This window comes from Podarcis tiliguerta, assembly GCF_965153285.1.
Source record: "Podarcis tiliguerta genome assembly, chromosome: 6".
NCBI classification, from domain to species: domain Eukaryota; kingdom Metazoa; phylum Chordata; class Lepidosauria; order Squamata; family Lacertidae; genus Podarcis; species Podarcis tiliguerta.
This window is the reverse complement of record NC_139539.1, coordinates 58,354,855-58,371,757: the sequence shown is the minus strand read 5'-3', so window position 1 is coordinate 58,371,757 and position 16,903 is coordinate 58,354,855. Positions and strand designations below refer to the sequence as shown.

At 41.4% G+C, this 16,903-nt stretch overlaps 2 protein-coding genes across 5 annotated transcripts in view; both read left to right on the top strand.

Annotated features, from left to right (window-relative positions):
* Positions 1–12,891, top strand: part of LOC310680924 (cytochrome P450 2J2-like) — a 37,475-nt gene extending 24,584 nt beyond the window's left edge. For 2 of the 4 annotated variants that reach the window (XM_083448136.1, XM_083448139.1), the window contains exon 9: positions 722–3,070. In XM_083448136.1, coding sequence (XP_083304262.1) covers positions 722–897 — 176 coding nt within the window. In that variant the 3' untranslated portion in view covers positions 898–3,070. Of the gene's footprint in view, positions 1–721; positions 3,071–9,677; positions 9,814–11,067; positions 11,256–11,878; positions 12,018–12,479 lie in introns of those variants that run through there. The other 2 variants (XM_083448138.1, XM_083448137.1) reach the window with 2 other exon arrangements.
* The window catches only part of LOC310680956 (cytochrome P450 2J4-like), a 29,022-nt gene continuing 14,227 nt past the window's right edge, over positions 2,109–16,903 (top strand). The window contains exons 1-6 of the mRNA XM_083448214.1: positions 2,109–2,242; positions 4,943–5,251; positions 5,637–5,799; positions 6,224–6,373; positions 7,396–7,556; positions 8,035–8,211. Of these exons, the coding sequence (XP_083304340.1) occupies positions 5,051–5,251; positions 5,637–5,799; positions 6,224–6,373; positions 7,396–7,556; positions 8,035–8,211 (852 nt within the window). The 5' untranslated portion in view covers positions 2,109–2,242; positions 4,943–5,050. The remainder of the gene's footprint in view (positions 2,243–4,942; positions 5,252–5,636; positions 5,800–6,223; positions 6,374–7,395; positions 7,557–8,034; positions 8,212–16,903) is intronic.

Sequence of the window (16,903 nt, the reverse complement as noted above, 5' to 3'; positions counted from 1 at the left end):
ATAGTCCCCTCCTCCAATTAGGCAGTGTGGGTTTTTGAGGGGATGTTCACAGGTGTCATAGGTAGCACTGACAGCCCACAGGGACTAGACTGGCCATCCCTCATGTATTGTTAGTTTGCTATACCCTTAGCTTAGTTAGATGCAAATTAGGTAGTATGAATGAGGTAGATTCCAATTAAAATATTTCTCTCCAACACTTCATATGATAGAAATTTATGTACCTCAAATGTATGTATTCCAGATTCTGCAAAGCTGTGATCATATTTGTTCCGTTTTCCCATTTACTTGAGTAGGAAATGGATAGGACCGGCGTCTTCATTTATTTTGCAACAACAGAATCCCTTTTACAGGTACAGTAGTACCTTGGTTGTCGAAAGGCTTGGCTCCCGATCAAATCGGCTCCCGAACACCCCAAACTCGGAAGTAAGCGTTCCGGTTTGCAAACTTTTTTTGGAAACTGAACATTCGATTCAGCTTCAGCTGCTTCCTGCAGCCAATCAGAAGCCATGCCTTGATTTTCGAATGGTTCTAGGAGTCGAAGAGACCCCTGGAACGGATTAAGTTCAACAACGAAGGTACCACTGTATTTGGTTCCTAGTCTGCCAGGGTTATTTTAAACAAGCCACTGCCACTACTGCTTTAGCTACAACTAGTTACAAAAGGAGACGTTACTGCAGCAAAAGCTCTCCACTAAAGCATTCTTTGTATCCTTGTCTTCTAGGAAAGCGAGTTTGTCTTGGAGAGCAGTTGGCGAGGACCGAGCTCTTCATTTTCTTCACTGCCCTAATTCAGAAGTTCACTTTCCAGGCTCCAAAGAATGAGACATTAAGCTGTGAATTTAGGATGGGTCTGACATTGTCTCCCCTGCCGTACTGCATATGTGCATTCTCTCGCTAAGGGGACTTACTTTATGTCATTGCCGTTTCTTTAAAAAATAGGATCAGTTTATGGTGCAGGAACAGATCTATGCCACTTGGAAGCCCTCAAGAAGTGGCAAAGTGACTCCCCCAGGTAGCCTCAGGTACCACAACCCCGCAGTCGGATCAGTCCATGCACGAGCTTCTCAGACACTGCCCAATACTACCTGATTTATAGATAGCTAACTTGTTAGCCTGTGTGGCTTGCTCGACTGGCTATGTGCAGATTATTCATTAGCCACCTCTCCCAATGACTCATGTTCTCCAAACAATGTCTAACATCAAAGAAGATGAAGGTACCCAGCACTGTCACATCCTTTGACAGATTAGGACACTAAAGGTTGTTCTCAGCCATCAAAGAGCTGAACAAGAGATAGAGGGGGGGAAGCAAACAGAGGCAGAAAGGATAACCATGTCAGATCACTATCTCCTAGAAATACAAATATCTTCCAGATAAATTACCCATACATCCACCCCCAAACAATTTGCACAAAATAGCTTCTAGGGAGCCCTATGCAGCCTAGGACCCACGTAGCTACGGGACTGCCTCTCCTGGTATGCCCCGCGGAGGACCTTAAGGTCCACAAATGACAATATTTTGGAGGTACCAAGTCACAAAGTGGTTAGGTTGGTCTCAACTAGGGCCAGAGCCTTTTCAGTACTGGCCCCAACTTGGTGGAACGCTCTGTCACAAGAGACTAGGGCCCTGCGGGACTTGACATCTTTCTGCAGGGCCTGCAAGACAGAGCTGTTCTGCCTGGCCTTTGGTTTGGACTCAGTCTGATCCCTATGTTTCCCTCCCCTTATGGTTGACTTTTAAAATGAGGCTGCATTTAAAATTGCATTTTAACCTGTATTTTAAATTGCCCCTCCCCTTTTCTTTCTTTCTTTCTGATTATGTTTTTACTGAAATTTTATTTGTGTTAGCCGCCCTGAGCCCGGCTCTAGCCGCGGAGGGCGGGGTGTAAATAAAATTTATTATTATTATTATTACCTGTCTCAGATGCCTCCAGGCTGCAGTGGAAAATGAGCAGCGAGACAAGAAGCAGGATAGAAAACTGGAATTGCCAGCTCTTTAGGACCCTGGGGTCTTTCTATTAGCTAAAACATTGCCATTTGCTCATTGGCTCAAAATAAGGAAGGAAGTTTTGCTGGTTTCTCTCTTATCTCTTGAGAGGGAGCAAACGCTTGCTTCTTTCTTTAAAGGAAGATCAGAATCAATGCTAAGGTCACCAAGAATTTGTGGGCTCTGGTGAGGTCCTGGGCCACAGCTGCTGATAGGCTTCTTCAGCTCCAACCCATTCTGTCCCGGAGGAGAGCTGCTGGTAGGTCTTTGTACTGCAGGTTTTCAATCTGTTGAATTTGTTTCCTGACGACGGAGAAGTTCTCCCTCAGATCTTCCACATCTATCATAGAATGGTATTCTACCTTAACACTTTTGACCTTTAGCATAATTTTTTAAAAAATAAATTAGCTCCTTTGCTCTTCCAGATTGTGTTTCTACATTTTGCCCATCTTTCTATCCTCTGGTTGCATCTTCTTCTTTTTTTGTCAGGGAGGTGGGGAGGCATCAACAAGTAGTACCAGGACTAAGTTCACAGTCAAATTTTGTTATGCATGTTCTGCTTGCTATTATGTATTTCTTACTTGCCTGAGAAGATTTCATTAAAAGCCAATGAAAAAACAACAACTGTGGATCCCTAGAAGCTTCTGCACCTGGGCCTGACCTGGTCATGAGCTTGTTCTGGTCCTGCTGTAGTGAAGGAAAGGCATTGTTTTGTTTATAGGAATGTGTGTGCTTTCAACTCAACATAAAACTCTAATGGAATTCCCGCCTATCTTTATAAAATTAGAAAATGTTGTTAGGCATGTTTTGTTCATAATGAACTTGCAAAGAGTTTGATATGCTAGCTGCATCAATGCATCTTAATGAACATACATGCACTTTCTCTTGTTAAATGACCAGTTATTGACATTCTGTATTGGTGGCCCTGATTCGAATGCAGAGTTTAAACGTGCTTGTAAATACTGTAAAACCAGTGAAGCATGCAACTCTGAGTTGGTTTGTGGACGATGAATATTATTAGGTTGTATTATTTTCCATAAACATTATTGTTGTGATTGAATAAACATAGTCAATGACAAGGTGAAAACTGAGTCTGCAAAGTGATTTCCATGAAAATAGTTAAGAGCGGCAATTTGGCTGTCTGGGAGCGCATAGTGTTGACATTCACAAGGGCAGGGGCAGAGGAGAATGCCACGCAGAAAAGACATGCCCCCTTTCCACCACTACGATTGTATCCATTTGAAAAAGTTCAAGAAGACATTCCTGGGGATATTGTGCATGCACCTCTTAGAGGCTTGGGTTAGCTGCATGTTTGGCCTGAACCAATCTCTACTGTAGTGTTTCCCCCCCCCCCCCAACGAAGCAGCACAGAGTCTTATGGCCTTTGAACAACTCTTAACAAGTACTGAAGGAGTAGATGAAGGCTTAATCCCAGTTCTTTATAAAGTTTAGAATGTTAAAGGTGTTTTTGGGAAGTTCTAAAATAATGCAGCAGGATATATTCCTTACCCCAGGCTTGGTACTATTGAATCTGTTTGACAATTCAAATAGGATTTTAAAGAACAATGAACTTACTATTCATCTTCTTCTTGAGAGTAGGTGAATAGTAATGAATATTTGGAACAATTTCACCTGTATTGATCTGAAATATTAATATGATACATAAAGCCATCCTGTAAAAACTCTTTCATAAGCTACTAAGAGGGAGAATAGCAACACGGCAGTGAGGTTGATGTGCTGCATAAACATGGACAGAGCCATTCCAGAGCTCCTGGCAATGTGTTTACATTGCACCAACTTTTCTTCTGCCACGTGGCCTCCTATTAGCTAAAACTGTGTAGTATTAGAGGGCTCTGGCCCTCTGAATGATCCTTCTCCCATCTTCCTGACTATTGGCCATACTGGCTGGGGCTGCTGGGAGTTGGAGACCAAAAACATCATGATAGATGCTGGTACCTAGCCCCTGATCTAGTTAGTCTGTTGCCAAAAGAAAATCTATGTAGTATTGAATGGAGGTAAGCAGTTTCTCTCCTTTGGCCTCCTTAGCCAAAGGCAGTGGCGTCACAATGGGGGTGCAGGGGGGTGTGGTACGCCCCAGGTTCCATGTCTGTGGGGGTGACCAGATGTCATCCTGTGGGGGCTCGTGGTGGCGCAAGCAGCCATCGCACCGCCGCAGCTGCCTTTGGAGGACCCTCTGTTCACGGTTGTAGCCGTGAGCAGAGGATCCCGCGCCGGCAGCAATCTGCTAAGTACACATGTGCGGCGTTGCACGCATGCACTGTACATAGCAATGCCGCACATGTGCCGTACAGCACTGGAGCGGCACTGGCGGCAAACCGCTAAATAGTGCATGTGCGGCGTTGCTATGTACAGCGCATGCGTGCAATGCCACACATGCACTGTCCTTAGCAGATTGCCGCCAGCGCCACTCCAGCGCTGTATGGACAGTGCCAGATCCTCCGTTCATGGCTGTAGCAGCACTGGAGGGATCCCGGCACCATCCGTACAGCGCTGGAGCAGTGCTGGTGGCAAACCACTATACAGCGCATGTGCAGTGTCGCATGCATGCACCGTACGTAGCGATGCTGCACATGCGCCCTACATCATGACGCCCACCCCGGGTGTCACGACACCTTCCCTCGACCCTGGCCAAAGGTCAGAGCTGCTGAAACTATAGCTGGTCCAAATGCCTCAGAAATGGAAGGCATCTCCCTTGGTAGAAGTTTTTAACTTCTTTATGCATTTGCAAAAAACCCTTCTTAGAAATGTCTTAAAGGAAATCAACGTTTACTGTTCCAAAGAAGTAAAAACAGGAAGGAAATATTCTAGTTCAGAAACTGCTCTCCCCCACTCTCTTTTTTCCCTCTGGGTAGGGTGACTCATTAGGTTATCTCCCTTCTGCATATCTGTGGCCATGATGTATAACAATGTGCACAAACTTTCCTTTCATTTCTTACAGGAACATTAGCCAAGAGGGCAGGTGTGGCTGCTCTATCTGCATAAGGTTTTAGATTCCCATGACTGATAGCAATCCATTCTGACAAAGGAAAGCTAGAAGGCTTTGAAGATGCTGCTCCAGTTGCTCTCTGTCCTCTGGGAGGCCTTGTCCCTGCAAGTCGTTCTGGTGTTTCTGGCTGCATTTCTGCTTCTTGCTGATTACAAGAAAAAGATTCGCCCAAGGGATTTCCCCCCAGGGCCCATGCCTCTTCCCTTGCTGGGTAACATGCTAAACATGGATTTCAAGAAACCCCATTTTTCCATGCAAAAGGTAAAGATGACTGAAAGGTCCCTGACATGAGTTAAGCACAACATTACACTGGAAAGTAGCTTGTGACACTTGCTGGTAGAGCTGCCAGATGTGTATTGCGTCTCAACACAGAGGATCTATTTTACCTAATAATTATTTGTAACAGATCTGTCAACAGATTCTTTCTACCGACTCTGCCTTTTTGCTCCAACTCTGGCCCAGAGAAAAGTCCTGAGCTATGAGGTAGATATCTGCTTGGACAAATAATTAAGCACCTTACAAATGCAGCCAGTTAAGATTCCCATTCAGAAACAGTAGCCCAGGCCACCATGCAGACAGATTTATACACAATATTAATGTTTTACATATATATCCCCTCTTACATAGTTCCTCCTTCTCCATTCAGTTTGCAAAAAAATATGGCAACATCTTCAGCCTTCAGGTTGGAAACAGGCGGGTTGTGGTTGTGAATGGATTGCAGCTGGTGAAAGAGACTCTTGTCCATCAGGGTGAAAACTTCGTAGATCGTCCAGTCCTTCCTCTTGATAAAGAAATATTTACATCATTTGGTGAGTTTCTTTTAATGTGCTCAATTATTTAAATTTACTAAGTGTGATATTTTCCCAAGTCTGCCTTAATTGTACAAACCCTTAGGTTGTTTGATAATATTATGTTTTCATGCCTGACGATTAGATTTTTTCAGTTTCATTTCCTGTATCATTACACCAATCTCAAAATATTTCAGGAATAATTAAAGTTCCTATTAAAACCACAATCAAAAGAGTAAAACACGCAAAAAGCAACAGTGAAGCAGCATCTTAGCTCAATTCAAATGCTTTGCAGTCTCCTCAGTGTGGTATAAGTAGACAAGCCGAATAGTTTAATGGAAAGAGGAGTCATTTTATAATTAGGTCTTTTAAATCTCCTTGAAATTTGCAGTTACTCCTTTTAAAAGTACATATCTGCTACATGATATTAATTCTTCCTATTTAGGATTGATCTTCTCTAATGGCCTTAGTTGGAAACAACAAAGACGATTTGCCTTATCAACTCTCAGAAACTTTGGTTTGGGCAAAAGGTCTTTAGAAGAACGAATACAGGAGGAGAGCCGATACCTAACGGATGCAATTGAAGCTGAGAATGGTGAGCACCAAAGCCCATAAACCAGTGACATCACCTATTTAAGCTGCTATTTCCTATACACACTCATGGTACAAAGCTGTGTGGCATTCCTTTCCACAAATGTAGCTCTGCTGGAGCTGGGAGAACCTCATAATTGGAAGGATGTTTTTTTTAAAAAAAAAAAACACAGGTGCTTATCCATTGTGGGACTTGGAGCTTATTCTGAGTTTTGTTGCAACCCCAAACCACTAAGTAGGATAAAATAACAAGAACAAATAGGTACATGGAGTGTTTGGGCTGATGATGTGTTCCCCTTTTTGAGAGCTACAACAACCAATAAATAAAGTCATATGTTTGGTATACAGTGGTACCTCGGGTTAAGTACTTAATTTGTTCCAGAGGTCTGTTCTTAACCTGAAACTGTTCTTAACCTGAAGCACCACTTTAGCTAATGGGGCCTCCTGCTGCTGCCGCGCTGCCGGAGCACGATTTCTGTTCTCATCCTGAAGCAAAGTACTTAACCTGAGGTACTATTTCTGGGTTAGCGGAGTCTGTAACCTGAAGCGTATGTAACCCGAGGTACCACTGCATTCTTTTGGTATATTGTGCCCCTTTTTTCTGTCTCTGATGGGGACTGCCCTTGCCATTCTTGTTAGCCAAAATGTCCTTTCCCAACCTCCTGCCTTGGCCAAACCATACCCACAGCTGTTCAGCATATGCTACCACAGCTATAGGACTCCACCACGGTGCTTTCATATTTACATCCTCCACCTGTAGAATATTACCTGTGCCCTCCTCCAGCTGAATAATCCTACCCTATGAAGAGGACAAAGGGTTATTTTAAAATATAAGTGTGCTTAACGTATTATATGATGTGTCCTAACTTAAATCACAGGATTTAACATTCATACTAAATGGTTTCTTCTGTTCATAGATCCTACCCTATCCACACCCCACCTATATTCCCCACATTTTGCTCTTGTTATATGGAAGTCATAAGCACTCTTATTTCTCTTCTACCCCTTTCCCTTCCCTTCTTCCAGGGCAGCCATTTAACCCTCACTTTCAGATTAATAATGCTGTTTCAAATATCATTTGTTCCATCACATTTGGAGACCGCTTTGATTACTATGACAGCCGTTTCCAGGTGTTATTGCACTTGCTTGATGAGACGATGTACCTTCAAGCAACTATTTGGAGTCGGGTAGGTCTTGTGAGTAATGAAAACGAAACCGCTTTGGCCCAAAGAGACTTCCACACTTTGGTTGAACATTTATCCATCTACTTGGGTTTTCACGTTCTGATTTCTTTATTTTATCATATTAGTAATTAGAGTATCTCTTCCTATGCATGTCCGTTTGCCATCTTGTCTTAACACTGTCCATTATAATATTGAAGGCATATTTGCTGGGATGCCTTTAATATTACAGAACCTCCTCTCTGCTTGCTTTACCCAGAGAAGGTGTTGGTTTTATATTCCATGTAGGGGACATTCAAACATTGTTCCTGAATATTTACAAAACTAAATAATACTGGGTGGTGCACAAAACTAGCGCACACAATTTTTTATTATTTTTCCTCGGAAATAGCCCTAGTAGGCTTCCTCCTTGTATGGCATGATGTGAATGTATTTTGAGAGGGGTTTCTCTGCACATATATGATATTAGTGTTTGTTTCTACAGCTGTACAATATCTTTCCCACTCTCATGAAGCACTTGCCAGGGCCTCATAATACTGTTTTTAAAAACTGGGGAAAGCTAAAATCCTTTGTGAGAGGAATCATTCAAAAACATAAAGAAGACTGGAACCCATCTGAACCCAGAGACTTCATTGATGCCTACCTAAATGAAATGGCCAAGGTAGGAGATGAAAAGGACAAACAGTATATATCTTTAATAATAAAAGAGTAGTAGAAGGCAGAGAAGCAATATTAAAAACCAGAACTAGTCATGTGGCTTGTCTGAATGGTCCTTAGTGGCTGACCATATTGCTTCTGTTGAGTTTATGACTTCAGCCAAAAAACATTTCTGCATGCATGAATATAAAGTCATGTATTTTATGGGGAGACACCTCCCCAATAGTTCACTGTGATTTGTGAGAGCAAATAGTTGGCATGACTAAAAGCATCACTGCAATGAAGGCTTCTCATGACCATTGCCTCTGTTGCCTGAATAACCTCTCTCTATGCCTACCTAAATGAAATGACCAAGCTGAGATATAAAAAGAACAAAAAGTATATAATTTTTAAAATTATTATTATTATTATTATTATTATTATTATTATATATTTTATTTATATCCCGCCCATCTGGCTTGGTTTTCCCAGCTACTCTAGGCAGCTTACAGCATATATAAAACCACAACAAAACATGAAACATTAAGAAACAGAATATCCTATACAAACCAATAAATCAACAGAAACTGATAATAACAACAATAATAAACAGTTTACAGTTATACCCAAATTAAAAGAACTGCCAACTCCAAGTAAACATTTAACCAAACGCAACCTGACAAAAACATACCAGAGGAACCAAAATTGGAACTGCTTAAAACATTGTAAAACAACTTAGCCAGCTGCCCAAACGCAAGAGTTGTTCCAGCAATGTCCCATTGGCTCCCAGGAGCCTCTTTGGCTTTTTAAGCCGGATCTGGGCCCCGCCCCCTGGGCCAGCTGGAAATGGGCCTCGCAGCAGTTCTCCCTCCTGCACTCATGGCAGCAGCAATGATAATAGGAGAAGGCAGAGATACAATATAAAATGCAAGTACTAGCTACACAAGTGGTTTGTCTAAGAAGGCTATATTGTTTTCATTGACTCTGTATGTATTCAGATGAACAGGCGAAGTATATGTGTGCATTTGCAAGTGTACATGTAAAAATGAAATCATGCATTTCAGAAGGTCCACTGCCCAAATTCTGGTCTACTGCCCAAATTCCACCACTTGTCCGTGATTTGTGAGGACAGACAGTTGATATGACTGAAAGCATCACTGTAGAGGCATCTCATGACCTACCATTGCCTCAGTTGTCTGTCTGAATCCACCCTGTCTAGGAGTCTGTAGTTCAGACTAGGACCTTGACAAGGCTAAACCAATATTTATTCTAGATTCAGTGATCCAGGGGACTGTTGACCTGACCCTACCGTATTCTGGACACTCAGAAACAGAGCTGAGGAATCCCATGGTGATCATTTGACAGATAGGACTGATACTAGGATGATGGTTTTTAATGACGTGGCATTTTTAATGACATGGTAGACTTGTGGGTCTGACAGGATGGTGTTTTTAATGGCAGCTTAACTCCCTGGTGCATTTTTGTTTTAAGGAGGATTCAGCTTCCAGTTTCCATGAAGAAAACCTTCTACATTCAACACTGGATCTGTTTTTTGCTGGAACAGAAACAACTTCTACAACATTGCGCTGGGCTTTACTTTACACGGCCATTTATCCAGAAATTCAAGGTAGAACTGTAGTTGGCTTATTTCCCTTTCATTACTTTCGGTTATATTCAACTAAGTCCTATCCAGAGTAAACCTACCGAGATTAATGAACATTACAGTGGTACCTTGGGATACATACACTTCAGGTTACATACGCTTCAGGTTACAGACTCCGTTAACCCAGAAATAGTATCTCAGGTTAAGAACTTTGCTTCAGAATGAGAACAGAAATCGTGCTCCGGCAGCGCGGTGGCAGCGGGAGGTGCTTCAGGTTAAGAACAGTTTCATGTTAAGAACGGACCTCCGGAACGAATTAAGTACTTAACCTGAGGTATCACTGTACTTAGACATGTTTCTACCCATCAGTTGTGTAAAGGACCTAAGGAAATGGAAGATTCTGGCAAGTTATACACTAAATAAAGCAAAACCAGAAATTGTTGAAATAAACATAGAAAAAGATCAATGAAAACAAAAAGAGTAGTTCATGATTCCAAATTGAGATACAAATCAGTGCAGTAACAGAGAAAATAAAAGATTTGTATAAAAACAACTATGAAATGTTATTTAAAGAAAGCCAATTAATTCTTAGCAGGAATTATCTTTATCCTTTTCAGAATGAATAGCACTTATTAAAAAGATAAAAACACCAAAAAGCAAGTTGTTATTTCAACATTCACCATTACAATCAAACATACAGCAGTGATTCACAAATGAAACATAATAATAAAGCAGCAATTTATTAGGGTTGCCATGCGCCTGTAATTTCTTGGACATGGTCCTCTTAAACAAATGTCTGGGAAAACCTGGACTTGTGGCAGCCTATGTTGGAAGTGTAGATTTTGGCGAATTTAATAAAAAAATGAAACTCGGAAATTCATTTTTTAGAAGAGATGGGGGGGGGCAAAACTAAAAAGAGCTCAACAACTTTTGTCTTCAGGTTGCGCTATTAGACAACATGAGTATATCTACAGAGTAGTATATAATTCATTTGAATACAAGTTGGTTTTATTTGCAGATGATATTCTTTTGTTTATTTCTAAATCCTCATTTCCTGATGCAGATCATAGGTGCCTTTCCTAAAATATCAGGATACTCTGCTGACTGGTCCAAATGAAAATTGATTCCAATAAGTGAAAATTTGGTTACCCATTCATTTAAAGAGTATCAATTCTGTGTTTGTTCAAATCCATTAAATATTAAAGACGAGCCTCCTCTACAGATCTTAGATAAAGTATATCCTTCTTGTGTTGATAGGAGATTTTCTTTTATTTGCAGCAAAAGTCCAAGCGGAAATAGATTCTGTGATTGGCCAGTCTCGCCAGCCATCGATGGATGACCGGGACAGAATGCCCTATACCAATGCAGTTGTTCATGAAGTTCAAAGAATAAGCAGCATTGTGCCTTTGAATGTGCCCCGGATGACAACTAAGGACACGACACTCGCTGGGTTTCATATTCCCAAGGTAAATGTTAATAGCTTTCTTACCTCCTTTTCCTCTTCCCTTAAGATGTGGAAACTTGAAGCCAAGGTTCTTGATGAGGGTTAGCCATGATGAAGTTCTCCAGATGTTGTTCAATTCCAACTCTTACCAACTTGAGCCAGTATGACCAACGGGCAGGACTGGGGAGGGAGTCTTGGGTGTTCTTGGGGGGATGGATTTGGGATAGATAGACTTGGGTCTCTCTCCGCCCCCCCCCCCCCACACCCTGCAAAAATGGATTCCAACTGCAGTCTGAACCATTTGTATGGATAGCTAGTATCTTTCTTTACTTTCTTTTTTAGTGGTCATTACTAACCACACAAAACAGAAACAGCCAGCCTCTGGTGTTTCTAATTGTAAATCCCCTAAACACTCAGGTAAAGTCTGGTATTTTAAAATATATAGAGGTACCTGTGTTTTCATGAGCTGTGGTTCAATTAATTACTCGGAAGTCTCTCATTCAAAACATATCCTTTCTTATTTAATGGACAGCATTGGTATTGGATCTAAGAGGCTCAGTACTACCGTAGAGAGTTGCACAGATAAAAATACAGAGAGTTCTCTGCCAGTTTAATCTGCTGTCTTCTCTGCTTCTTCTTTGACAGGGAACCATAATGGTCCCCAACTTGACCTCTGTGCTGTTTGACAAGGATGAGTGGGAAACACCCAATGTGTTTAATCCTGGCCATTTCCTGGAGAATGGTCAGTTCAGGAAAAGGGAAGCGTTTCTGCCATTCTCTGCAGGTAACAAAAGTTTATGGGTGGCTCATTAGAATTGCAATCGTGACTACATGATAATGGCTTGGTTGGGGGAAGTCTGGTGTATTGCTAAAATAGTTCTGCACTGTAGGGGTCCCCACCCTATTGAAGCCAGTGGTCATATCTGGCATTCTGAGGAAGTGCTCTGTGTGTAAGACACAAATGGCTGCCATAGGAGGTATGATGTTACACAATACAGTGTTGGCATGCTCTCTTCCCACTCCTCACTGAGCAGTGTGGTTTTTTGAGGGGATGAGGAAATAGATAGGACTGGTTTCTTCATTTTGAAACAACAGAATGCTTATAGGTATTTGGCTTCCTGGTCCACCAGTGTCGTTTTAAATAGGCCTCTGTCACTACGGCTTTAGCAACAACTCGTTACAAAAAGAGAAGTTTACTGTAGCAAAAGCTTTCCACTGAAACAGTCTCTTTCTCCCTCTCTTCTAGGAAAGCGAGTTTGTCTTGGAGAGCAGTTGGCAAGGACCGAGCTCTTTATTTTCTTCACTGCCCTAATTCAGAAGTTCACTTTCCAGGCTCCAAAGAATGTGACATTAAGCCGTGAATTTAGGATGGGTGTGACATTGTCTCCTCTGCCATACCGGATATGCGCATTCTCTCGCTAACGGGACCCATCTTATAGGATTCTTTAAAAAGTATTATTAGTTTGTGGGATAGAAGCACACCTGAGGCTTAATCCTAATTATGTTTTTTTAAAAATGATTTTTATTGGTTTTACATACAATCACATTACGTAACATTGTACCCTCTTATTTTATCTTTTTGGCTCAACTGAGCCTAATGACTTCCCTCCCTCTGATTTGATGGTTTATAAAATTAAACTTTACATCATTGCATTTCACTTCGTTTCCTATCGTTGTTATATCATTACCTAAAATTTGTATTACTCAGCCTGAATAGGTAGCAGTTTCATCTTACAAATCTCCAAATAACCCTGCCAATGATGCTAATTGCTTCCAGTTGTCTTTCAGATATAATATAAATTTGTTCCTTTGGAATGCTTTGGTCTCGCTGGTTCCAGATTCTTCCCGTCAGTTTTGCCAGTTATGCAAAGCCCATCAACTTCATCTGCCACTCTTCTTTTGTTGGTAGCTCCTGTTGTTTCCATCTTTGGGCTAACAAAATTCTTGCCACAGTTGTTGCATATACGAACAATTTTTTATCTTGTCTCGGTATCTCTCTACCTACTATACCTAATAAAAAAAGCTTCTGGTTATTTTTATTTTTTTGGCAGGTTCTTTTTTTTTAATAGATTTTTATTCAGCACAAATTAAAAAACATACATATTTACAACAAAAGAAAATACAAAAGAAAAAGAAAATACATCTAACCAAGGAAAAAGAATTAGAGAATATTTTGTCTTTTTTCATATTTACAGTTATTTCTACCCCTATAAAATGCTATTCATGATAACACATTGAAATGACGAATAAGATACCAGAAAAAAGAAAAAAAGAACAAAGAAGTAAAAGAAAAAATCATATGTGAAAATTTTCAAAAGTAGATAAGCACTCACAATACATAGCCGTCTCCCATCTACCTTTATATTCAATTGTATAATTTCATCTTGTCCCTATCGACCTCAAATAAATTGTTTCTTTTGAAGAAAAAAAAAACAGAAAAAAGAAAAGAAAAGAAAGAAAGGAAAAGGAAGAAAAAGAAAAAGACTTCGACCGTTTACCTCACATGTTTTTAATAATCCGTTCTTCAGAGCCTCTGTTTTTCATATTTTCCCTTTGGATTTCCTTAATGTCTCACTTTGTATTTTTTTATATTATGCACAAGATTATTCTAAACACAACCAGATTTTTGTAGTTGAGCCCTGGTTTTGTAAATAATCATTTAAGCACTCCCATTGTTTCATAACCATAGTTTTGGATTTTCTCCTTATTATATCTGTCTTCCCAGTTGAACGACGTGGCCCAGGGAGAGAGGGAAAAATAGTGGAAGTGAACAGCTGGCTTCGCAAATGGTGTAAACAGGAACGGTTTGGATTCTTAGATCACGGACTGCAGTTTCTTGAAGATGGACTTCTGGCAAGCGATGGGCTGCACCTCACAATGGTTGGGAGGAATGTTTTTGCCAAAAATCTCAGAAACCTCATCAGGAGGGCTTTAAACTGATTAATGTGGGGGAGGGAGACAGTGCTCCTGAAGAGAGGAGTCTATCAATTGATGAAGATGATCATCCAAATGTCATAGACCAAATGGAGCAAACAGCACACAGACCTAGTGGTGGGAGGAAAAAAATCCTTAAATAAGAGACATGGGGGAATGATTAATGGACTTCAATGTCTGTACACTAATGCGCAAAGCATGGGAAATAAACACGATGAGCTTGAGCTCTTGGTACAGCAAACTAAATATGACATAATAGGCATCACTGAAATCTGGTGGGATAAGTCCCACGATTGGAATGTAATAATGGAGGGATACAATCTATTTCAGAGAAACAGACCAGACAAGAAAGGAGGAGGAGTGGCGTTATATGTCAGGGATGTGTATAGCTGTGAAGAGATCCAAGATTTAGAACCTCAAAGCCAAAGTGAGAGCATTTGGGTCAACATTAAGGGAGAGAAGAATAACAGTGACCTCATTGTGGGAGTTTACTATAGATCCCCAAGCCAAATGGAAGACATAGATGATGCCTTCCTGGAACAGATGGCCAAGCATGCAAAAGGAAGGGAGATAGTAGTAATGGGGGACTTCAATTACCCGGATATTTGTTGGATGTCAAACTCAGCCAAGAGCATAAGGTCAAACAGATTCCTCACTGGCCTTGCAGACAACTTCATTGCCCAGAAAGTGGGAGAAGCAACAAGAGGAACAGCCATTTTAGATCTGGTCCTAACCAATGTTGATGACCTGGTTAGTGGGGTAGAAGTGGAAGGATCATTAGGCGCGAGTGATCATGCTCTTCTGAAGTTTACTATACAGCGGAATGGAGCAGCCAAGCATACTAGGACTCAATTTCTTGACTTTAAGAAAGCCGACTTCATAAAACTTAGGGAAGTGCTGGGTGAGATCCCATGGACAGTAATACTTAAAGGAAAGGGAGTCCATGATGGCTGGGAGTTTGTTAAGAGGGAGATAGTAAAAGCACAACTTCAGGCAATACCAATGAGACGGAAACATGGAAGGTACCTAAAGAAGCCAGGGTGGCTATCTAAAGAACTTTTAACTGAGTTAAGATTAAAAAAGGATGTGTACAAAAAATGGAAAAGGGGGGAAATCACCAAAGAGGAATTCAAACAAATAGCCAGCACGTGTAGACACAAAGTCAGAAAAGCTAAAGCACAGAATGAACTCAGGCTTGCTAGAGAGGTTAAAAGCAACAAAAAAGGCTTTTATGGGTATGTTCGTAGCAAAAGGAAGAACAAAGAAACAGTGGGGTCACTCAGAGGAGAAGATGGTGAAATGCAAACAGGGGACACAGAAAGGGCTGAACTCCTCAATGCCTTCTTTGCCTCAGTCTTCTCCGATAAAGAAAACAATGCCCGACCTGAAGAATTTGGAGCAAATGATTCAGCAGAGAAAACACAGCCCAGAATAACTAAGGAGATAGTACAAGAATACTTGGCTAGTTTAGATGTATTGAAGTCTCCAGGGCCAGATGAACTGCATCCAAGAGTATTAAAAGAACTTGCAGATGTGATCTCAGAACCACTGGCAGTCATCTTTGAGAATTCCTGGAAAACAGGCGAAATCCCGGCAGACTGGAGGAGGGCAAATGTTGTCCCTATTTTCAAAAAGGGGGAAAGAGAGGATCCAAATAATTACCGCCCAGTCAGTCTGACATCAATACCAGGGAAGATTCTGGAGCAGATCATTAAGCAAACAGTCTGTGAGCACCTAGAAAGGAATGCTATGATCACCAATAGTCAGCATGGATTTCTGAAAAATAAGTCATGTCAGACTAACCTGATCTCGTTTTTTGACAGAATTACAAGCCTGGTAGATGAAGGGAACACAGTGGATGTAGCCTACCTTGACTTCAGCAAGCATTTGACAAGGTGCCCCATGATATTCTTGTAAAGAAGCTGGTAAAATGCGGTCTTGACTATGCTACCACTCAGTGGATTTGTAACTGGCTGACTGACCGAACCCAAAGGGTGCTCATCAATGGTTCCTCTTCATCCTGGAGAAGAGTGACTGGTGGGGTGCCACAGGGTTCTGTCTTGGGCCCGGTCTTATTCAACATCTTTATCAACGACTTGGATGATGGACTCAAGGGCATCCTGATCAAATTTGCAGATGACACCAAACTGGGAGGGGTGGCTAACACCCCAGAGGACAGGATCACACTTCAAAACGACCTTGACAGATTAGAGAACTGGGCCAAAACAAACAAAATGAACTTTAACAGGGAGAAATGTAAAGTATTGCACTTGGGCAAAAAAAAATGAGAGGCACAAATACAAGATGGGTGACACCTGGCTTGAGAGCAGTACATGTGAAAAGGATCTAGGAGTCTTGGTTGACCACAAACTTGACATGAGCCAACAGTGTGACGCGGCAGCTAAAAAAGCTAATGCAATTCTGGGCTGCATCAATAGGAGTATAGCATCTAGATCAAGGGAAGTAATAGTGCCACTGTATTCTGCTCTGGTCAGACCTCACCTGGAGTACTGTGTCCAGTTCTGGGCACCACAGTTCAAGAAGGACACTGACAAACTGGAACGTGTCCAGAGGAGGGCAACCAAAATGGTCAAAGGCCTGGAAACGATGCCTTATGAGGAACGGCTAAGGGAGCTGGGCATGTTTAGCCTGGAGAAGAGGAGGTTAAGGGGTGATATGATAGCCATGTTCAAATATATAAAAGGATGTCACATAGAGGAGGGAGAAAGGTTGTTT